The 24,867-nt window shown below is 44.0% G+C and overlaps 1 protein-coding gene across 1 annotated transcript in view; it reads right to left on the minus strand.

Moving 5' to 3' along the window:
* The window catches only part of LOC146198121 (uncharacterized), a 93,250-nt gene that overhangs the window by 15,302 nt on the left and 53,081 nt on the right, over positions 1-24,867 (minus strand). Inside the window, exons 20-22 of the mRNA XM_084593442.1 lie at positions 22,726-22,809; positions 18,953-19,036; positions 106-557 (exon numbers count right to left, since the gene is read on the minus strand). Of these exons, the coding sequence (XP_084449568.1) occupies positions 106-557; positions 18,953-19,036; positions 22,726-22,809 (620 nt within the window). The remainder of the gene's footprint in view (positions 1-105; positions 558-18,952; positions 19,037-22,725; positions 22,810-24,867) is intronic.

The raw sequence follows: 24,867 nt of genomic DNA on the forward strand, positions 1-24,867 counted from the left end.
CAGGACAGCCCAGGATATACAAATGACAACAAAAAATAAGCAGCTCAAAGAGCGATGATGAAGTATCTTTGCACAGACTGGGATGCCACCACATGATGAACGCACCTGATAAGGCTGCACAGTAGCTGAGAGCTGGCTGGATTGTTGCTGAATTGAGAGCTGAGCTTGAAGAGCGGCTGCCTGTGCTTGCTGTTGCTGAGCTTGCTGTAGCTGTTGTGCCTGTTGCTGCTGCTGAAATAGTTGTTGTTCAGCTTGCTGCTGAGCCTGCTGAATCTGTTGCTGAGCCTGCTGAATTTGCTGCTGATGAAACTGTTGCTGTAGCTGCTGCTGCTGCTGTTGCTGGAAATGGTGAAGTTGTTGCTGCTCCAACTGTTGCTGCTGCAGCTGTTGCTGTTGCAGTTGCTGCTGTTGGAGCTGTTGCTGTTGCTGCTGCTCTTGGAGTTGCTGAATCTGATGTGGCTGCAACTGAGCCACAGCAGTGGGATTCGCCATGACAGCTTGCGTCGGGTACACTACAGCCGCCTGGGTCTGAGGCAGGGCAGTCACGTAGCTCACACCTGCAGAGGAATCCCCACCACATTCTAATCAGTCTCCGAGCACTGGATCCGTCTGTCGACAAACAACTCGGTAAGCGAAAACATCGCACGTACATGGGCTGGCCCTACAGCACCAAGAGTCGCAAATCCTGCAGTGGAATGTGAAACTGCACTGCACAGGCTTTTGCACAAACACGAAAAATACATTTAAAAAAATTTCTACAAACACTGTGTTGCAGGGGGGTGGGTCGCAGTACTAATGTACACCCACCAGTTTTTAGTTTCTTCTGTTTATACATCATGGTATGCAACCCTTCATGTCCTCATTCAAAGCTCACCTAAGCCCACACAAGGTTTAACAGCAAAGCCGTGTAAAAGAAAGAGACAAGAGAGAATTAAGAAGCACTGCACATAAAACTAGATTAAACAAGCACTTCTCGTTAACAGTATGGAAAAGAAGAACAGAAAAAATACACAGCAAAAAGCAACTGGACAGGACCGAATAAACTTGCTCAACCAATGCGTATAACTGAACAAAACAATGCAATGCCCTCTAAACACAGAGTAGCATATTAGCAGCATGCTGCTGACATTATGTCCCAATTCCTTGGTGTAGAAAATTCAACTGTAAGCGTACCTGCAAAACCTGGCGATATCAAAAATCAGAAGGTTTTGTTCATACCAAAGGGGAAGATGGTAGGCCGCTTTTTGGGAGGGAGGAAGAGGCTGCGTGTGCCATAAATTTTAAAATTCATGCAAAGTCCAAATAGTTTGGTCACAGGAAGAGCTTTGTCAGCACCGTGGCAGATGCTTCAGGGGCCTCAGAGAAAGATGGCCGCTTTTGCCACTGCAAAGCCTTCTGTTACAGAATACTGTACAAGCAAAGAAGCCACAACCACTTTGGCTTGATTTGGCATTCATTGCCTACTTATCCGATGATGCTGAAGGCCTTAGGGCAGCTGCTGATGGCAATGTTGGTGACTGGGATGCGGCTGCGAGACCCAGAGGAAGTTTTTCGCAAAATCCATTTTCACCCGCGCAGAGCATTTTTCAGGAGATACAGGGCAGTGCTCGTACAATCAGAAAGCGCAATCAAAATTCAAAAGTCTCCCAAGCGAATCGGGAGGGTTGGCAGGTATGTGTAAGGAAAGGAGAGGAGGAAAGCTGAGCAGATGGCAGAGTACCAAGCCTAGGTCCGCAGCACCCTCTGTGCACAATTAGTGCTTGTGGAGTGACTGCCACTCATTAGACTTTTGGGATGCTCTGCACAGTACTGCATGCATAGAGAAGGAATGGGGTCATGGAATGTACATGAAATGACAGTAGCAAATTAACTAAAAAGCCAAAACCCGATTCTCAAGAAAGCAAAGTTCGAAGAGAACACAAATTGTAACTGCAAAAATTATATTCAATACCCTTCATGTGCCAAGATGTCAGAAGCCCCATTAACTGAAAAGTAACCCTCTGCAAATATGCATTACATCTGATATCAGAGAATGCCCTTCCTAATCAAATGTAGAAGACTACCTGCCTTCGAAGCTATCTTTAACAAGTTTAACCTTTCAACCTTCACATTTATTGTCCTTTCTTGCTCAACAAAAACAAACTAGTCTTTTGACAGCTCTTCCAGCATGCATTATTTATTTTATAGCTTTGGTTTCTTCTTCTCAGAGAACAGCTCAGTAAGCTTTTAAGCTTCAGATTCAGGGGCATAAAGAGACAGAAATGTTTAAACGATTAGAACGAGTACATTGTATGTAAAAAACTTCTCTGCTGCAAAGAGTTAAATTTAAAGGTTATTCCCAGGCACGATACATCTATACTCCTGCACAATTTTTTCTGGTTCTGCAGCCAAAGCTACAGAACCGGAACACATCAGCTCACTGCCCAGCTGAAGATAGTCTCCTCATAAATTTTGCGGATCGTGCTTTAGAATATTATACTATTAAGGAAATATTCGTGTCATTATTACATCACAATTGTACTACAACCCAAGCCAGTACAACATCAGTGTAGTGCATTTTCAAATCAGTTCAGTGCGCCAAGCCAACGGGATGGCTGCGCCATCTGTCTGGAATATCCCGTACGTCGGCTACTTCTGCTACGTCTACCAAACGGTTTCTGTAAGCTTTCGCAATGCGCTTGTTTCAGCAACGTGCACAGTGCGTGATATTCATTAAACCCAGAATTTACATTCCTTTAGGCTATAAGCATTCTAAAAAAAAAACCATTTCTGCGGAGTTGGCGGCTCGAAAACTAGAACTAAATGAAACAGTCCACCTGAAACCGAGACCGTAACTCAGGTCATATATGCCAGAACTACATGGTGCAACACAGTGATGGAAGCTCCACCCTCGTAGCCTTGGCTACATACCCAGAAAAAGTTGTCCGGGAGTATAGCATACATACCTAAGAAAGATAATTTTATTTTTTCTTGTAATAGCTATGGAAGCAAAAGAAATGAGAGCAATGGACACAGCAGCTTGTAGCAAATCGCAAACGCTATGCATAAAGAATGAAGCAACTAATAACAATGAATTGCCTTGAGGAATTTGCAGCACGTATCATTTCATGAGGTTTATCATCAGTATTTAAACTCAGTAAACACTTTCTTTACTATTATTTATATGTCTGTTCTCCAGTGCTGTCACTAACCATATGTTATTTACTTGTGAGAAACGGTGCAATTCGCTTACGAGTTTTCGAGTACAACCTGTATATTATGAATTAACAAATAGGTCTTTAAGAAATGGTTCGCTACAAACACTGCCATATCCGAGCCATCTCAGATGTGCAAGCTGTACGCCAATATACCTCATCTTTAAGGGATTGTCATTACAGCAGAACTTCGTAAAATAAGTGCTCTTAGTTTACCGAATACAAGAGAGTAAAAGAAAGGCACTGTCATGATTTTTTTAGATGGGTGTTCTACCACTACAACAAAACTGAAAACACAATACCTGATACCAAATTGGTCGGAATAAGACAGCTCTATGCTCTGCATAGTGGTAACAGCTTAAAGACAATCTTCCAATTGTCTGAAGCATTTGAATAATTCGAAACGAAAATAAGTGCACTGCAAGTGCTTGCTTCAAAAATAAACAAGAACTATCGGCTCCGTGCATGCACCAGGCGCGCAATGGTTAACACTGCGTTCAACGCCACTGGCGTCCATTTCTGAGTCTCAAGTGGGAAAACAGCCTTAAGGGGGGACGCGGGTCTTAAACTGGTCAAAAATGGGCGAAAAATTGATTTTGAGAAAAATGCATTTTCGAATGTCTGTACCTTTGAGCACTAGCCTTCAAAATATCAACACTGAATTCGACCGGGAAATACGGTAAAATCGACTTTTAAAACGCCACGGGAGCCTCGAAATGGCAAAAAAAGGGGTGAAAATTGTTCGAACTTCCTGCGCGCGCCGCGGGTGAAGCAGCCGGCTGGCCGCTGCCATCTTGGACTTGTTTTGAAGCTTGTTTCGTTGTGCGCATTTTGCGACATCTCCAAATGACGTCGCTCAAACAGAACGACCACCGTCGCAGGTTTTCCGAAAGCCGTTTCCGGTCCGCTGATTGGCTGGAGCGCGCGCTCGCGAAGCGAGCCCCTTGTCTCGCGCTTCCCATTGGCCAGCGCGACTGACTTGCCATTTTTTTTTGTTTGTCTGTTTTTAACGTTCTTCGTCGCGGCTGCTGCTTCGCTCGTTTATGATGCGCTTTCGCGGTCGTTATCAGTCGTTCCCGCAGCCGGTGCTGGTCTTTAGACGTAGCTCGGTTATAGCTCAGTAGACGTAGCCGTATCAGGAGTGTATTGAAAACGGAAGCGCCTAGCGAGTGCGCGTCGAAGAACGAGTGCGGCGGCGCGCTGCCAGGGTCGCGCGGCGTGTTCTCGACCTAGCTGCAGCACGTCCGGCGGCATATAATTGTTTGCGAGCGGTTCAGAGGCATCAGAGATAGCATCGATAGATTTAACTGTTCAGCTGATACTCATGGTCCTCACCGACGCTACCACTTCGTTGCTTTGTTATCGCGTCGCTTCAGACGACAGGCGAGCCTGACGTCGCGCCGTTGCCCGCGTTCATTTTCCACGGACGGTTTCGTGTTTTTTTTCTTTTTTTTTTCAGATTGTCTAAGTAATCGCGTCGCTGCGCTCAAGGGGTGTAAAAGTTCGAGCTTTAGCTCCAGCAAGGGACTCCGCGTGCGGCCCTGCATGCGCTGTACAGCAAAGTAATAAAGTTTCATTCTGCAACATTAGCCAATTTATTAGGTCATTCCAGTATGCCGCTGTGCTTTAGCCTTAAACTTTGTGCAGGTTTAATAATATTGCAAGACCGTTTTATCGTAATTTTGAGTATCTGTTTGCCTTGAAGGGCACTGCCACAGGCATATGAAGTTGTAAATAAAGCTTCTCCCGCTTGGTCTAGTGGTGGTATATTTAGACTTTGTGGCAAGCTTTTACCAGTATTTGGGGAGGGTACTGTTATATGTTTAGTATATAGCCTTCCTCATAAAGAACAAAGCCTCACAACGATTCCATTTATATTACCATAGCTGCAGTGTAGCAAAAGTTAAAGGTTGTCTCAAAATGCAAATACGTTTTTCTCAGTGCTGTTTCTGGACACTGCACTCAGCCTTACTGTGCTTTTTCTCTACATTGTCGCCGAGTGACAATGACAAATTTAGCACCACTGCAGTCATATTGAAAAGATCAGGGGGTGATCCAACACTTACATCACTCTATCGAGATTTTTTCAAATTGCCATTAAAATAATATTGCATGTCAAAAAATTTTGCTGATTTCCTAATGGCATACACTACCTTGGCCATGGGTAATGGTGATAGTTTCAGTTTTAGTTGACATATTCAAAATCCACAGACAGTTTTGGAAATGGGAAGAGCATGACATTTTTGGTGAGAAATATCACAGTGAGGCTACTGATTGTTCAAGTTATAATATGTGGTCAAACTTCAAATGCCTTTTTCTCAGTTTCATATTTTTGGTCGATCTCTACAGTCTTACGCAGGGTTTTGATAACTTCTTTTTAGTTCACACAAATAACTTTGGTACCATTTTCTTCAGAGAGAAATGAAGTACCCGATGACATTTTTAGTTTTTTAGTTTAGGCAATGGATAAATGTCAATTTGAGATTAGCTTAATGAGTTCGTTTCAAATAATGCAGCCTTTTACTCTCACCATAATATGTGAGAATGACATGCCTTTTTGAGGAAAACGAAGGATGTCATCGGGTATGGGAAGACTTTGGCTATCAATCTATGTAATTAAAAGTAACGAAATGCAATGAGAAAGTTCATTAAAGCTGCGCAAGAAATTCACTAATTATGCTCTGGACTTTGTTAGATAACTTTTGATCTAATACCACCAGCTCGATTATAATTACATTTTTGAAATCAGGAGAGAAAACCACATCTGTGTGCAAAGTTTCGTGAGATTCTAGCCATAACTAAGAGAGTTAGTTTTAAGACCCTCGTCCCCCCTTAAAGGCATTTTAAAAGCGAAAGCTATTACTACTTCCCTTCGTAGCTTCTTTTCCATGTGCATGTGTTTGTCCTTGAACTGAAGAGAAACCACGTGGCAGCTCTGACATCTCTCAGCTGCCGCCATCACCAAAACCGAGATAAGTGTGTGCTTGCATTTGACTAGCCACGCGACAACCATGACGTCATTCAACCGCAGCTACGCTGGAGCCGCGGCGCCTGCTCTGTCTGCCTAGCGTCCACTGCCTTTCAGCTGGTGCCAACGGATCGCAACAGCTCTCGATGGCAGCAGTCATCATGAATTATCCAGGTGAAGCGCCTCGTGAACTGTCTGCATCTCAAAGCTTACGAAGACGACAGGCCAAACCCAATAATTTAGTGGACGTAGCTTGCCGAGAGGCTGCCACACGGAGAAAAAGAGATGCAGGTCGAGCGAAACATGCCGCCACTATCGCTTTGGTTACTTAGGTTTAGCAGGATTAAACCTCCGCCGAATTTTTTTTTCCTTATTTCACAGCACAAGTATGATATCTGCCCTTCATAAAGAAAAGCCCGGTATACTCTAAAACAGACTGAAAAATTATGAAGCCTCATTTCGAAGCCATTGTATTCTTAAAACTGTAATATGTGTGCTTGAGAGAAACTTGGCGGCCAGACTGGACGGGAGCGCAATGCGTAGAGATGCTCATTCAAAGAAAACTTTCTGAACAATTATCTCGTTTCACAGCGCGCTCATGTAGACAGACATTCGTTTACAGTTAGCATATGCATTGAAAAACACTGTGACCAGGTATGCATTGGCATTTAAAATCGATATTTTAAACGGCACGAAAAGTGCATGTTGCGAAGCCAGGTATACGCCTAATAAGTGCTCTGTCAGCTGGTGTTTCAGAATCGCACTATATTCTTTTCACTAGAGTCCAGCCTTCCATTATGTGCACTCCACTGATTCATAATACAGTCACTAAACTGGGCAGCCAAGATTTCCTACACGAAAGGCAGCTCTTGAACAGCATGACAAATGAAAACGAACAGTGCACCATTACAAATGATACCCCCGGTCGCTGCAGTGGCTCGCACCGTGCAGAGACACCCCGATCATTTCCACAGTTAGCGCGCGAGCAACCTCAGCAGCCGGAGCATCGTTGGTGTCATTGTCTGCAATGGTGCTCAATTTGTTTTCACTTGTCTGTAATGCCGTTTGAGAGCTGCTTTTTGTGTAGAGCCTCTAGGCTGCCCATTTTAAATGATCTATGAACCAGTGGAATGCACATAGCAGCATGTTGAACTCATGGAGAATCTTTTGAGATTTGGAGAAACACCAGATCCCAGAACCCCTGTCAAGGGTATGTCTGGCTTCACAGCACACACTTATCGTGCAGTTTTAAAAATTAGCTTCTAAATGTCAGCGCATACTTTTTCACAGTACTCTTCAAAGTACACACCAACTGTGAATAAGTGGCTGTCTAAACGGTGAAACGAGGAAAACTGAATGCTCTGTCTCTGTGGGTCACGCTCCCGTATGGTGCCAGTGGCCAGTGGCAGCCTCCATGCATATGTATCGCGGTGTTCTAAATATACATCGCCTTCCAAATGAAGTTTCATAATTTTGCAATTAGTTTCAACCTCAGGATGTACTGGCCTTTTCTTTATGAAAGGCTGACATCGTACTTGCACTGTGCAATCATAAATATACATTTAAGACTTCTGTTTACATGTATTTCTAAGGGGTGCATTCCTACTCTGGATGCTGAAGGTGCCACTAGTATTGTGCACGTCGCCGAGGAGCTAAATATGCAAGAGCCCATATATTCTCAACGTCGCTCTCTGGTCTCAAGGTCGGTTCCAATGCAGTCGAATAGACGGGCGGGACACAGGAGTGGCTGCATGTTTGAAGTGATAAGACGAGGTGATGTTTTCCGGCATTGCTAGGATGAACAAGTGTGTACATACTAATGCACAAAGTGGCACCTGCTTGGCCAGTAGAGGCATAGATGCAATGCACATATACTTTCAACACACCAGCATTAGCGCACTGCAGGTTTGCATGAAAACCAGTGCAAATGTCAGAATGCAGGCAGCAGGGATAAACCAATTGTGTCCAAATGGCGAAATGGAAGGATTAGCATAGGAAAAGCCAAGATAAATAACAGCAGGAAGTATACAAAAAAGTGGCTAGGAGGAATCTATGGTCGTTTTGCTATTCAGATGGCATGTCTTAGATGTCAAGGAACAACAAATCATAAGCGGCAACAGATGTTTAAAGTGGGTTATTCAGAATATGCGAACAGGAAAACGTATCAGCTTCAGAATGCTTGCATCTGGAGCAGTAAACTACATGACTGTTGTACTCCTGCACGCAAAGGGCATGCGTCTTCAGAGAAGACAGCCAACAAAGGGCATGATCTAGCACAACAAAAAAATGGGCAACCATGCATGTAAGGCCAAAATTTTCATATCACCCAGATGACGACCAAGAATTTGGATGCACGCAGAGCAGACAAGATTTTGCATCACGGCCTAATGTATATTGGGCAAGCTGCATCTGACTGCTATGCCGGCAGTAATGATTTGCTTTTGTTTGTACTTTCATTAAGCTCCCTAAACTAGCTTGCTGTAACTCACCAACCTGAAGCCACTCAGACTACAACCAGCACATCAGTTGAGCAGGCTGTGGGAGAGCACACTCATGATGCGAGTGCATGAAATGGTTGGCGGCGTTGTGTCTCTGTCACAAGATTCATATTCAATGTAGCATTGTGCAGTGGGCATACCCCTACAGTTCAGCACACACCTACAGGTTCCGGTGGATGCTTCGTGTGTGCGACATCTCCACCCACTATGGCATGTTGCATGCCACAGTGTTTCACGAGAAAAGTTCAAGAATGTATGGATCAACTTGACAAGTACAGGCTCTGACTTCACTTTCAACAGCCACCGCCCCGATTTCCAGACATATGATGTACGCCTCACAGACAACAGTTTTAGTGGACTGCAGTTACTGCTTGAACTGAGAAATGTAAAACATTTCAGTGCCACCTAGTGAAAAAACCTCAAAGCACTTTACTGGCAATCCAAATGGAGCGTTGCTTTTCATCAAACGGTGCACTAGAGGGTGCAAACTATCATAACACATGAAGAACAGTTCTGAAAAGAAAAAACACTATGTACTCAACACAGTTTTGCTATATTACCTACAAAGAAAAGTTGCACAAATCTATGCAAATTTCATAAAAAGCCCCTCACCTATTGTGAAAATGCTGAGAAGGCAATGTTTCATATTTGGCTTTGCTAGTGTTGGGCTAAAATAAAAAACTGTGCCCTGAAGCTGCTAGCTGCGCTCCAATGCTCTCCTCTGTCCAGAGATTAATTTACTTCAATAGTGCATTTCTCCCTTCTTCAATAAATTTAACGCAAGTAAAATTTTGGTGTTTAGATAACATCGGAATGACTGAATCTATGTTTCATGCCCAACAATTGCCAAGCCAAATGTGAAGCCTTATCTTCCCATATCTTTTGCACCTCTCTGCCAAACTAAAATTATAAATCCTCTCTTTATCAATATTACAAAAATCGATTTTTGCAGCATAAGTAGAGATCTTTAATTCTACAACATGTTTGTCAATGTATGTCTCTTGACGACCACCGAGACTACCGTTTGTAACATTCGCCTACAACTCTTCTCATCATGATACCGCTGTCTACTCTCCGTTTTTTCTGCTCTCTGACCGACACCCATTACTCCCCTTCGATACATCACAACCCGCTACTGACACCGCCACTAGTACCTATGCTTGTGATGTCATCACCTGTGGTAAGAATGCCCGCCAGTTTGCTCACAACAGACTCTTTGCCTTCCAGGCTCCCAGGAATGCTGTTACAACAGTCGCCACTGTGATGTGCACTACGCTCCCGGCTCTCTCGTTCTGCTCTGGCTCCCGTCCCGCTGTGTGGGCTTGTGTAAAAACCTTTGCCGCGCTACACAGGCCCTTGCCATATCATACGTCGAATCACCAACGTCCCATACGAAATCGCACCTCTGAACACGAAGTCCTCTCTACTATAAGTCTCCAACACTGTGCATGCGACACGTCTCAAGCCGTATCATTCACGCTCTGCTCCACGCTCTTAGCAGGCACCGGGAAGGGGTAATGTTATGTGTCAATACCGTGCTGGCATTGAGCTAGTGGAAGACAAAGCATCTTGGTCGGCCTGACGAAGACAGCACTGTGTGTGGAGTTAAGCAGTGGCCATCAAGCCTGAACTAGTGTTAAGATACTACTGAGTGGTAAAAATATCATGACATATCTTGGTCAGTTATCTGTCTCTTTCACATTAATGAAAACAGTCCACAGCACATGATTTGAATATGCTGAGCCAAGAAATAAGCACACTAGGACATATCCAGTGTGTCTAGGCAAAGCAAAATTGCTGGCCTTGGTGCACCACTGCTATGCGGCTATTAATCAAAATTATTAACCCTGCTTAAACACAGGGTGAGAGCACTGCACTTGAATCCCACTGCAACGAATACTGCGACAACGAAGAATTTTTTATTCCCTGTCTGTATCCTGCATTTTCTGAATTCTTCTGAGCAAACCATTTTTGCGGCAGTTTCAAATTTTCGCGAGCAAAATCAAAACCAAAACACGTTTTAATGGCTAGACAAATGTCCAGGTCAAATCCAAAGTCACAGTCAGCACGTAATCACGTGATTGTATTTCCACCAGTTCTGCCATTTTGGCCTTTATTCGTGGTCGCGTCACTCATTGCTGTGTCTATATGACAACCAGCTTTCATCTGCGGGACAGGAGGTCAACACAAGTAAAAAATCGCGAAATCCTTTCGCTCATGCAGAAAGCACAAATCATCGCCTAAGCAGAAAGCGGAAGAAAGAAAGTGGCCATCGCTGAAGACTTTGGAATTGCTGCAAGTTCACTATCCATGATACTTGGAAACAAAGAAAACATAAAAAAGGCACTTGCTTCAGGCATGTCCTCGAAGCACAAAAAGGTTACTCAGCCAGTCTATGAAGAGCTGGACAAAGCAGTGTATGCGTGGTTCATTGAAGGACGAGCCAGGAACTTCCCCCTATGCGGAAGCATCATCCAACAGAAAGCTGTGAACTATGCGTGCCTACTCGGCATTGACAATTTTAAAGGCAGCATTGGCTAGCTCAATCGTTTCAAGGCCCGCCATAACATCGTCGGAAAAGTGCTGTGCGGCGAATCAATGTCGGCAGACGTTGACGGAGCAACTGCTTGGAAGGCGAGCAATGTGGCCGGCATTTTAAGCAAGTACAAGCCGGCAGCTGTCTACAATGTCGATGAGACCAGGCTGTTTTACTAGATGTTGCCAGCCAGTACGCTCGACTTCAAAGGGCAGTGCTGTCACGGCGACACAGTAAAAAGCGTGTCACAGCGCTGCTTTGCACGAACATGGATGGCTCGGATAAGTGTCCATTATCAGTTATCGAAAAACGTTCCAAGCTGCGGTGTTTGAAGGGAAGCCGTAGCCTGCCTGTGCAGTATGTCATAAACAAAAAGTAATGGATGACCTGCGCTATTCTCACCAAATGGGTGGTGTTATTCGACCGTGACGTGAAGTGGCAGGGCCGGAGTTTGTTTGCTACTGGACAAACTGCTCAGCACATCACTCCAGCGAAGTCAAGCTTACTAACACTGAGCTCAGGTTTTTTCCTCTGAATTGCACTTCTGTTCTACAACCTCTCGACCAGGGTAGCACTCTTTCTGCTGTCTGGAGCATACTGGGGCGTTCAGTAATAGCGAACTGCTTCAGGCACACTGGATTTGCCGAAGCCAGACCAGTAAACTTTACTGAGGAAGCACCGGACGTTTCAGCCGACGACGATGATGAAGAGGCGTCATCGGCTCCTGTCATCACGGCTGGCTGGACAACGCTGTAAAAAATGGGAAACGTGCAGCCTAACCTCCAGCTCGACGGGTATATCAGCGTTGACGCTTGTGTGCAAGAAGATTTGAGTGATGAGCAGATCATCAAAGCCGCCCAGAATGAGAAGGACTCTTCCAATGACAAAGATGACCTGCCAGGATGCGCCCGCTGCTGCCACCGCCTCACAGGTGACGGGCGCTTTCAATATCATCAAGAGTTTTGTTGTTCCGTGATGACGAAGTCGCAATGGAGAGGCCGACTGAATGTGAACATCGCATGATGCCGTTGCTCGCCATGAAGTGCAAGCATGCCAAGATTACCGATGTTTGGCATCAAAAGTATTTGCTGCTGCTTGGGCAATTCTTTAGGAGTTTCACATCAAATTTTCGTGACAACTAAATTCTGCGATAACGAATTCTTTTTCGTGCACCGTGAATTTCATTATCGCAGGATTCAACTGTACATATCTGACAATGAATCAGAGTCAAGTTGAGAAAAAGCATAGCATAAGTAAGGCTGTTTGAAAATTCGTTAAACTAGAAATCCACGAAAGTAATTTACTTTTGCTTTGTCAGATAAAATTAAGATATGGGACACTGAGCAGAGTGAATAAAAAGGAAATAAGATGATTTCAATATGGCAAGAGGTAAAAAGAAAATGAAGAAGTCATCAAATAGGTCTCAAGACACAAAGAAGCACATTTACCATATTTACACAACTGCAAGTCGACTCGAATGAAAGTCGACCCCCCCAAATCCCATGTCCCGAAAAAAAAAAGAAAACCTTCTGGTGGATGCTTTCGATAATGAACATTTATTTCCCAGTTGCACTACTTGTCTCCGCTTCAAATCACATATTTCAGCGGTATACGTTGCAAGCTTGGCCTCCAGCTCTAATAGCATACCAACTGTATCCTTTGGAAGCCTCTTCTCATGGCATCACACTTGAAAATTTTGTCTCGCTGCTACCGCCAACCCCCCGTACCCCTTTAGGAGCACCGAACTTGCGGCCTACAGCGGAATTGTTTCTTCGGCATAAATCATAGCTGCCTCCTTGAACGCTGCACGGAACAAGCGCCAAATGCTTTTTGAACTGGAGAGCCCATGACCAAGCATGTGACCAGTCGTAAAGTCGAAAGTGCGAATGCACAAACTTAACTAATGATCAGTGTCGGCTGTTCTATCAACCATTGACACTTACCGGAAGTGCCAGCTGTGTCATGTGACCCAATGCGATTGATGTGCAAAAAAAAAAAAGTGAGCGTCGGTGCGATTCGAATAGCGGCTCTTTCGTAAACTATCGACACTCCCGCAGCTGCAGTTTGTGCTGCGCAGTAAAAGTTAAGAAAAATTATTCCAGAGAAGCACGCATAGTAACTGAATGCTCCACTTAAAGCTGTAGAGCAAACAGATTTGCCGTAGCTTCCCTAATATAGTTTTTATCTTGCTTTTATTAGCAGTGCCATGCTTTGGTTTCGATTGTCGGTCGATCTCCCCACTTCGGATTTCTGAATTTAATAAAAGGGGTCGACTTGCAACCGTTTAAATACGGTACTCTTGCCAAGCTCTTCATACAAATGTTGTAAAATGATGCTGAACAGACTCCCATTAAGAAATGACAGATCATTGAGAGGATGAATAGGAAAGGTGGGGATGAAAGTGGAAAGAGCTGCCATAGCAGAGAGCTATGAAGAAATTTCGACCACATGGGGATCTTTATTATGCCCAGACATCGCACAGCGTATGAACGCCCCTCTGTTTTGCCTCCACTGAAACGCAGCCACCGGCAGTCGGGTTATAATTACAGGCAAATGTAAGCCTGACCTAGCAGTCATTGGTACTCTTTGCAGGAAGCAGTGACAAGCTGCTGCCAAATCTAATAACCTGCATGAACAATGGCCTCTTTCCCTTCAGAAGAAACAGGCAGAAGAAAATAGCAGCCTTATCTCCCCAACATCGCCAAATGTAAGTACTCCAACAGCTCAGAATATCAAAGCATTGCCTTTCCTGAAAAGGTAACAATAACTGATATAAGAAGAGGAAAAAAAAAAAAAACCAGAACAGAAACTGCAAATTGAAACCAAGAAAGCTTCCTCGGCGAAAGCAGCTTGTAGTCTGTTCAAACTTAACTAAGTCCATCCCCGTGCCAAAACTGCCTAACGCTAATACTTGATGGCAAGCTGCTGAATGACAGGGATGTAAGCTTAGAATGGAGGGTGAAAGAAGTGACATCTTTCACAATGTCAAGCAAGAGTATCTCCAGGCAGAAGAGTCAGCTACCACAACTTCAAATGCCAAATTTTAGTCACCACAGACATCAAAATTTATTTGTGTGTTCCTTCTCCATAAGGATGCATAGGGCAATAGAGAGCATAAGCCCCAAAAACCAATTTGTCTGTGTCCATTAAATATAAACTGAACATCTTTGCTCATGCTATTTTGGTTTTACAGCCAAATGATGGCAAATAACATCAACTTTGGCTTGAGGTCAGATGAAACATGAAGAACTGGTATAATTATTCTTTTCATTTTATGCAGTTAAACCTGGTTATAACGAAATTGTAAAATGCCCGCGATTTTTCGTTACATCCAGGTTTTGGTTACATGCAGTTTTCGCGTGAAGACCCAGAAGGACAATGTAGAACGAAAACCAGATGAAGAATTGATGTAAGGGAAAGCACCTTGAAAGGGTTTACAGTAAATCAGAATTATTTGAAGTCGCAGAAGGGGATGCTTCGCGATCGCGCTGATAGCGCAGCACGATTGCGGCGGCAGCCTCCACCTCCGCCTCTGCAGCTCACGCGACGCGTCTACGCGGTAGGGGAGAAAGGGAGTGAAGAAGGGATCAGTCTGGGGGAGAGCACATGCGTTAGCGCCGCCACCGCTGCCCCGCGTGCCATGCCGCACGCGCTTGCCCACCACCATTGCCCAAAGAAACCGACTCTGCCTCACGTCGCCAGCAGCTCAGCTGTTCCTGTTACCGACGCGCGAGAGCCCGCGAGCAGCCGCATCGCAGCGATGGACGCGCGCTGCTTGCCCTATGTCTTTTCGCTGTTATTTCTTGCAGCTTTTAAGCATGAGCAATTGTAATGCCATGTTCCGACAGCGAAAGCAGCGGAGACTGCTGCGTCTGCCACGGAGGTGCGCCGTCGGCACTGAACCACGACGCGTTGTATCAACTACGGTCACTCGTTGCTATTGTAGGCGTCCCTCTCACTTCAGTTCGTGTTTTATCATCCTGAAACTTGCAGGGTTCTGCCAAACTTCCCCTAACTCGGCACTAGCTAAGAGACAGTCGGCGCCGCGAGTTCGTTCTATCAAGGTCAACTTTTGCGACATGTTCATTACATGGAATTTTCAAATATGTGCACTTCCATGGGGGCAGCGTTAGGGAATTGAAAAACTTCGTAATATTGAGGAATTCGCTACATGGAGGTTTGTTACATAGAGGTTTAACTGTATTATGCTATCCCTTACACCACCTTTCCCAAAAAGCTGGAATGACAAATAAATACAAGAGTCAACAGTATCAGAGATTAATTATGCCTTAAGTGCCTTAAAGTCCAAGCTGACATCATAGCCCTCATTTGGCTGTCGAAACAAAACAGCATGGGAGAAAAGATTAAATTATAAATGACTTACTGGTCGCATAAGAACCACATGCAGCAGCCCATTTTAGTGTCCTTACACAGTCGAACCCGGGTAATTCAAATTTCGGTTACGGTATATACTTTTGTAAGGGCCACACCCCTAACTTTGGGGACGAAATTTAAAAAAAAAAAAAAATTATTTTTGCAGCCAAATGCACTAGCACAGGTTTGCCTTCATGAAGACTTCATTAGATGGCGCTAGCTGCTTTTCAGCCCCTATCATCAGTACTGTGAGATCGCGCAGCGACGTGGTCTTTGCCGCACACCCCATTTTGACATCTGTTTTTACTCCAGCGTCATCTCTTCTTTGTGTGGTGCTGTGGTGGTAGTGTGGTTTTTGTGTGCAGCATTATTCAGTGAATCGTGGCCTGTGTTCACCGCTCAGTAACTATGGGAAAGGATTTGGCTTCGTACACCGCCACCTTCAAGCTGAAAGTTGTAGCTTTGCAGCTTACGCCGAACACTGCCACCATACGTGGCTTTTAAGAGAAAGACATAGCCCAAAGAGAAGTTTCCCGACGAAATTGTAGTTCGTATCCACAAGAAAGGTTGGATGTGTAACGAACTCGTTTTGGACTGGGTCAAAACTGTGTGGGCGAACTGACCAGGTGGCCTGTTTCAACGGAGGGCTTTGCTCGTCCTCGACAGTTTTCGAGGCCATCTCACAGACAGTGTCAAAGCCTGGCTCGCCGAGAGTCGAACGCATTTAGCGGTCATTCCCGGAGACTTCTGCAGCCATTTGACATTTCTGTCAATTGGCCATTTAAAGCCGAGTTCCGGCGCTGCCACTCGGAGTGGATGGTAGCGGACGTTCATGAGAAACCGCCTACTGGACGATTGAAGAGGGCATCCCTACAGCAAACTTGTATGTGGATTTTAAGCGCATGGCGTTCAATGTCATCCAATATCATTGCCAAGAGTTTCAAGGTGACTAGTACCTCAAACCAGATGGATGGCATGGAAGATGACTACCTCTGGGAAGGCGCCGATAACGCAAGCCCAAAGCGACAGCGACGAGGAAGTTCCTTGAATAAAGTGTGGTCACTCAGCAGTGCTTACATTATTATTTAGGATAGTCACAGCAACGGTAATACTTTCACGCAGATATACATAGGCCTGGCTCGCATAAGTACCTCAGTACTTATGCCGCACCCCATCAAAAAGCCTAAAAAAACTGCGGCCCTTACACGCACTATGGAACACTATGCCTGCTGTTTATACTTTTTTTCCACTCCTGTCAGAGCCTGAGAAAGGCTCACAGTATTGTAAAATAAATAAATAAATAAAAAATATGCGGTATATCAAACTCACGGTATATACCCATAAAAATCCGATGTACAAGTATAGGAAAGCTGCGTCGTATATCAAACTCCAATTTCCCTTGTCTTTCGGTATATTGAACTTCGCACTGCAAGGTGCGCATTCCCCAAAAGACAATCGCATCAGCCGCAGCCATTTGCCGCGCAACGTTTTCAAGCCACGTGCGGAAGGAACGACAGGGAACCGGTATGGTGACAGCCGGTCTAGAGCAGCGCCACGTCCTTTCCAGAAAGGCGCGCGCATCTGCGGTGATCATTTGCCGCATGGCAGCAAGTGACGTTTGCAAGCCATGTGCGTGAAGGAACAAGAGGGAGCCTGTTTGTCAACCAGCAGTACGGAGCAGACGCAGCCAATAAAGTTGTGGTTTTGGGGAGAGGGGTAAAAACACGATAGAGCGAAGCACGAGGGTGTGCCCATTCTTTCCTTCCTCCCGTTTGTAAGAGCATGGAAAAGGAAAAAGTCTGCCAAGCTTTTTTTCTCCCATTCCTCCCTTTTCCCGGTCTTCATCTCTCTCTCTTTTCCCTCCTCCTTTCTTCTTCCTTCCTTTACCCCTACTATTTCTCCTCTTCCACTAACCTCTTGGGCACTCTTTCTCCACCTCCTCCTCTACACTCCGCTTGCCCCTGCACTCTCTCCTCTACTGTCTGCGGCTCAGGGTCACGTGACAGGGTGCGTGACAATGCGTCCACAGTGTGCGTGACGGTCGTTCCTCGTGTTGCCATAGACCGTGATGCAGGGGCACGTGCCTGACATTAAGAAGCGGAAGAATTTGTATTTTGCAACCAAGTTAGAGGCCATACAGAGTGTAGAAGGTGAGAAGTCCTCGGGGGTTGATGCTTGTGCAATCAAGCCATCCTAGGCACTCTGTCAAGTTTGCTCCCTGCCATCGCAGGAGGTGAGGTTATCGCTACGCTGCCAATAAAAAAGTTATAGGCTGGGACAGCACGAGACGAAGGGACGCCGACTAATGCTTTTATTTTTTTAACTCTCGGCAGCAAAAGTGGAGGGTGGGTTCATTATGTGAGTGGGTTGATTATGCGACAAATACGGTATCATCTTTCCCGATCGCAAGCGGCATCTCAAGGGATTTCTGTATATCAAATTATTGACATATCAAACTATTTCGCAATCCCCTTTGAGTTCAATATATCCAAGTTCGACTGTACACCATTCCAAAGATGACTCTTCAGATGTCAACTAGATAACTGCTCACAGCCTCACTTCTCTTCAGTTTTATGCTACTGGTCACGACTGTACTGCAGCATTATTTTTAAATACTATACATTCAAGCATCTCTCCTTAAAGTATGCACCAACTACATCATCTTGCACATATGCTACAAGCTTCATCTGCCATAAACAAAAAGCGTTATAGTAGTCTCTCAGTAATTTGACGGTATCATGCAGGAACCAACGAAGCATGACAGCAAAGTGTGCAATAGTATATACTAACAAATCAGTCCTATGCCCATGTATCCACACAACCATGAGCAATGGCATGATGCTCCCATTCCTCCGTTTTCCAGCAGCCATTTGCAGCTTGAAGCTTGTAGCATATGTGTAAGATGACGTCGTGGTGCATACTTTGTGGAACCGCCAAGCTATGCTCATTATTTTGCATTTCTCAGCTTCTTATAGACCGCAAGCAAACACAATTCCACTTTAATCTCACACAGCCACACAGCAGCACTGCTAAAAGCAGCTTACTCTTCTTCGTTCCACAACAAAAGCACAGATTCAGCCACAAGTGTGAAAAAAAAGGTTTGTGCCACTGCCGTAAAACAGGACAAGTTTCATCCTGTCTTCTTGAAGAAATAGGCGTACATTTCTCAGCATTGCAGAAGCATTTGGGTGTTCTCAGAGAACGAGAACCCTTACTTGCATTTTTATGGAATTAGGTTCCCCCTACAACTCACTCGATGAACACACTTGCAGAAGATGGAAGCACAAATACGTTTTCAATCTACAAAACCTGCAATCATGCAACAAGCTAGCATAGGCATTGTAAACAAGAGGAGCAAGCAGAACAAAAACTGGGGGCTCACTCGAGGGCATGGTCTGGGCAAGAGACATCGGCAGCATTATGGAAGCTGACTGGCCACCCACCATCCCCGGGCTCACTAGGATACCTGTGGCCAAAGCAAGATAAGCACATAGACTTTGGTCACTGCTTGCACCATATTTCAACAAGACGCATGTCACTTTCATCATTGTGGCAGTAAATAAGCAGTGTCAACTATCTGATGCAGGTCAGACAACACCGGGAGGCACTCACTTCATCCTATACGGCCCCGTTCTCGATCGTCACGACTGTTGCCCAGCAAAATGAACATAGTACTCACCTCGTGAAGCGAGGGTGCAAGCCTAACAGGCGCAAATGGCATGGCTCTCAAGGCAACAAGTGGTGGCTTTGTACATCTTGGTGTCTCTGACTTGAGGCATTGTGCAAATCAGAGCAGCATGACTGACTTAAATGCCAGCTAATATTGCTCACAAATGAAATGTAGCAAAAAATGAAAGTTGCAACTTTTCAAGCTGGTTTTTCAAAGCTGTTTACGCATTTTTTGGGCTGTCTAAATATTGTGACCTCTTCCAGGTCCCACCAGATCTGAAAAAATGGTTGTGACTGTAGTGCTTTTCTGCACTGTTGTAATAAGGTGAACTTCAAGCTTTTGCTTCACACGCATTGCATCTATGTAGTCAACATTAGCTGAGGTTTGGTTTATGGGGTTCAACATACCAAAGCAACTCAGGCTACAAGGGATATACACTCCATTTCATAACTAACTTACAGCAGTACAGAAGCTAGGAGAACTCTTCAGCCAATCAGAAAAGTGCATTGGGCGTTTACGTCTGAGCCATGTCGTCTGCAAGCCGTCTGTTCAGAGCATATGCAGATCAGACTATAAAATAGTATAAATAGACTCTGTCGACATACAAAACCATGAAAGAACATTTGCAAGTTTACAATAGCATGTTTCATGCCATTACGCCGTTTGCCATATCTGCACCTTTAGTTCAGTCTATGCAGCAAATGTCAGCGCCAACAGAGCAAAACGTTCCAGTTACAATGAAAGCCAAACGAGCCATCTTGTGATTCTGTGTGCTGCCCAGCTGGTCAAGCCAACAGCATTGAAGGATGCACTGGTCGAGTGGGCAAATGAGATGGAGCATTGGTTTTATGACTGTAGTTCCTGTCTTGCAGTTCAAGGTCTGAGCATAAGCGAGAGGTGGGCACTTAACAATAATAATAAAAAAATCTACCCAGCTTAGAATTTGCTGCCCTGTCTCAGTTAGACCTAGGCGTTCGAGTTGCGCCGTTCTCGTTGCTTCCGCTAACTCTTCCCATGTGTTATGCACCCCCATTCCCTCTAGTGCCAGGGTTGAGGTCGAGATTGGGAGTCCCCTTGCTCGTTTCGTGCATTTCCTTATTATGGCGTCTAACTTGTTTTTGTCTGCTTTTTTGGTTCATAATAATAATAATAATAATAATAATAATAATAATAATAATAATAATAATAATAATAATAATAATAATAATAATAATAATTATAATTATAATGTTTATTTTCATCAAGTAGAATGCACAAGATGCAGGAGGCCTGTAAATTTGGGAGAAGCGCTGTATGTGCGCTGGGGCCGCACTGGTTCCAGTGCCCCAGTATAGCCGGTGCGGCCTGCGGTGCCAGCCGGAGTAGCATCCCTCAGGGGCCAACAGGGCAACAGCGTACTTTCAATCGACCATCGGGGGCATATGAAAAATATGGTTCACTTAACAATAATAATAAAAAAATCTAACTACCAAAAGCAACAAAACAAATGAATGCTTATATAAAAAGAGTCCATACATACAGAAAAATACAGAAAGGGTCCATACATAAGTAGCATCACCCAGCTGTAATGCACCCCCTTTCACCATTCCACTGTGGAAAAGCCGCTGCAATGACTCATTCCTGCAGCGTTCTTGCCCCTCATTTTGCATTCCCCAGAGCTGGCCCACCCACTGATAAGTAAACACACTGCTGCAGTTCTCAAGATGCTTCACCATGTAGGCCCTAGGTGCTGCAAAGCCACTACTAGTTTCGTCACACAAGAATGGCCCTCTCATATCTTAAGCCTTGCCCTTTTTCCTTTTTTTTTCTTTTTTCATGATTTGCTCCTTCATTCCTTTGCATCAAAGCGCATAAGAGAAGCCACCAGAGTGAATAAGTGCCAGTACTCTAGCTCTTTAGGTCACCTGGCCTCAAATTTGGCCCACTCATAGGTTTGCACATGTGTGCTTGATTACTAAATATATTGTAGGACTGGAAATTACTACAATCAAACCTCGTCACGAACACCACATTAACGAATTTTTCAAACTAACAAACTTTTTAAAAATTCTTGATTGCTGGCACTTATCCACTCTGGCGGCTTCTCATGTTTTCAATGTAAAAATATTTCAGAATTACGAATTTCGATATAGTGTATATTTCAGAATAGCGTACGTATATTTTATTTTTTCTTTTATAATCTAGAAACATCAGTATTACGAATTCGGCTAAAATTAGCTGCACCACAGGTCGCGCTCTCGTGGGAGACAAAAACCGCCGATTCTGTGCATATAGGCTGTGGCTGTAGCTACCATCAGCATATCTAGTGCCAGCTCCTAGCACCACCATTAAGCTGCGGTTTAATATGCAGTAGCCAGTAGGCCTAGCTGCCTGTTTTTCTTTCTTTCTGTGTTGTGTGTCAATCACCAGTCAGTCGTTCGTGCCATTCGTGCGTGCAGGATGTTTTTTTTTTTTTCTATCTTATTGGAAAGTTTGTGCAAGATCTGATGATAATTGCAGCCAACGAAGGTTCCAAGATAGGAAAACAGCTTTCACCACAAGAAATCTATGCAGGGGAAAAGCGAATCGCCTCATGTCAGTGCATGTTAAAAGATCCCCAGGTGGTCGAAATCACTTCGTAGCACTCCATTAAGGCTCCCCTCTCCCTTTCCACTTTCACTCCTCCCTTCCCTTACAGCACAGTCAGGTGTACACAGTACAAGTGTGGCAGATACTGCACTTTTATCTTCCTGTGAACCAGTAATTATTATTATTATTATTATTATTATTATTATTATTATTATTATTATTATTATTATTATTATTATTATTCAGACAGCTAGCATTGCCCTATCGACCGCGGCGATCATTTTGAAAGACAGAGACAAGATTTTCAAACTTCGGGAAACCCTGAAGATGAGGTCATATCGAACTCTGATGTTTTTTGCGTATGAAGTCCATACTTTATTTGCTCCGTGCAATCACATATTCGATGAGGTGTTGCGTAAAGTTGATGATGAATGTGCTGTAGTGGTGTAATGTAGTGTGTGGTCGTGTGTGCTGCACGTGGCAGAAGAAAATAACTGATTTCTTCAAATAAACAAACTCTGAGTTAGTGCAACATTTTCATTGGAGATTTTGTTTGTCTGCACACGTGCCTACTGCCAATTTACATCATTTTCATACATAAGTTTGACCACTGGCTTATAACCCCAGATTTTTTGTTATAATGACATTCCCAAATAACGAACAATTTTTCCCACAAGATTCGTTATATCGAGATTTGACTGTAGCCAGAAAATCATGTTATCCAAAAACATATTGACTAGTAGAAAAATAGTGTAAACGTCTGAGACATCTTCACTGCCACAATTTTGAGCGTATCAGCAACTTATCAACGAGGTTCTACGCCATATAAAACGCCCGAAAAGTTAATGCAGCTGACATGCACATCCCTAAGCGAGTGAAAGCCAAATAAAGAAGAAAAAAGAAAGGCGTGCACTCACCCTGCGCTTGCATTTCACCAGCAGCTCCAACAGACTGAAACACCTGGCCAAGGCCTGTGAAGACTGATGCCGTTGATGCCAGTTCTATGTTGTTCCAAAGCAACAGTCACAACAATGAGAAATAAGCATAGCATTTGGCTACACAAGATGTTTTATGTCCCTAGAAGGCATTGACAGGGAGGCAACTTTCTTATTTTTCGATTTAGGGTGATGCGAATTAGCATACTGACTTGAAATAGCATCAAACAGATGGGTATAAAGTGTCACCATGATATCTTCAGCAGATTTGTTTTGTCGTATTTACATGTTCATATCTTGCTTGCTCGTGGAAAGCTAGCATGACTACAAAATTGGCTATGGGTCTGTAAATTGTTTTAATATTCCATAAGAAGTGTGGTCTAAATCAAGACATTCTTAATTTCCCGGCTCCTTAAGCGGGCAGTATGCACCTTCTCCTATTGTTCAGAATGCATCATGGCCTAATTACTCGTTAACAAAAATTGTGGCCTGGATGGTAAACCTGAGACTGTCTTGATAAAAGCATGTGTCAGCAATTACAGCAAAGAAACAGCATTGAATCTGTGCATCCATTGCACAGCTAGGCTTTCCACGAGCAAGGTGATGTGCTTAAAACAAAGAAAACAGCCATAAGGTTCTAAACTAGCATACATTGCCTAAGTACATTATGTTGTCTGTATGTTTTTTTGGAGCACTTAGAATTCATTTTGGAATGAAATATTTCAGGACAAGAGACAATGAGCGTTGTAGATGCTGAAAAGCTAAGTTTTCTAAAATCAACATTCAAACATTAGAGCCACTATTCCAAATATGAAAAAATATAAAGCCTATCAGCCACTTCTATGTTTCATTGTATAACAAATAGCCTAACAAAAAAATTAGATGGTCTCTTATATGTATTTTAAGAGAAGAATAGCGAAAGCCCACCCTTCCTCACCTATCAATTGCGATTTTTGCGATTTTCACGATACGATCTCCGCATCCCCCCTTAAAATGCCCCCACAGAACTAGGTGCATCGATTTCTTTTCTTGCCTAACCAAACATGGGAGGCACCATGGTTGCACCAATTTTACTGGGCATGGAACAACATGAATTAGAGAAGAGAAAAGAAACAAAACAGACACAGTGATCTTAGAAATGGGAATAATTTCTTTCAGATAGATCACTGTCGCAATTGAGACAAAATATGAGAAAAAACCTAAAGAAAAATTGTGTACCATTGTTTACTCACACAAAGATTCTGTTTTGCCTCAGAGGTATAACGAGACTTAATGAAAGCATGTTTTATCCGGAAAAGGTGACCCCAATGTAAGAGCCACCCCTTTGTTTCTTGCGAACTTCAGCACAAACTATGAAGTTGCTTGACGTGAGCGATGCTGGATGGCTACAACTAGAAATTTTTGTCGTGGAGACTGTGCAAAGGGAAAAGAAACGCTGTGGTCACCTGTCCATTGTGAGGGATGCATGCGCATTATGTCTGGCTCGGTCAGTGTGAATGTTTTTCTTTATTTGCTGGTTGAAAAGAGTAAATTCTTGGTAATTTACCTCTCTCACTGAGGTGGGAGGATAAGTAATAAAGAAAGGGATGCGAGTGCTTGCTTTTGATAGCTCAATAAGACAGTTCATTAAGCTGTTGATTATTAAAGTAGTATCTCATGAAAAGCGTATCTTGGGTGTCTTGCAAACCACTATTTTCAAAATCCCTGACTTTTCTAGGTTTTCCCTGATTATTTCAGTCCGAATTCCCTGATGAGTAAAGAGGCTTAAAAATGTAGCAGCTGATGATAATGAGCATAGATGAATAATTCACAATAAAAAGCTTATATTCTGCAATTTACAATAGTGCAAAGGCTGTCATTAATGTTAATGGCTGTTACGAATGTCAAAAGTTTACTGAAAATTAAAAAGCGCGCTGATGCCAGCCTCAGAGCACGCGAGCCGCCCACCCCACAAACAGCCGAGCCAATACAACCCAATATGGCTGCACGCATGCACTTAGCAGCACACGCATGCGCTTGGCAGCTTTCGTGCTGGCCGCTGCCGGTACAGTTATTCCTGCTTTTTGCCGCGTACTACTCTCACGCAGCGTTTCCACATATTTTATTGGGTGCCCACATCATGTG

The sequence above is a fragment of the Amblyomma maculatum genome, chromosome 2, assembly GCF_055883805.1.
Source record: "Amblyomma maculatum isolate TAMU_Amacu chromosome 2, ASM5588380v1, whole genome shotgun sequence".
In the NCBI taxonomy this organism is placed as follows: domain Eukaryota; kingdom Metazoa; phylum Arthropoda; class Arachnida; order Ixodida; family Ixodidae; genus Amblyomma; species Amblyomma maculatum.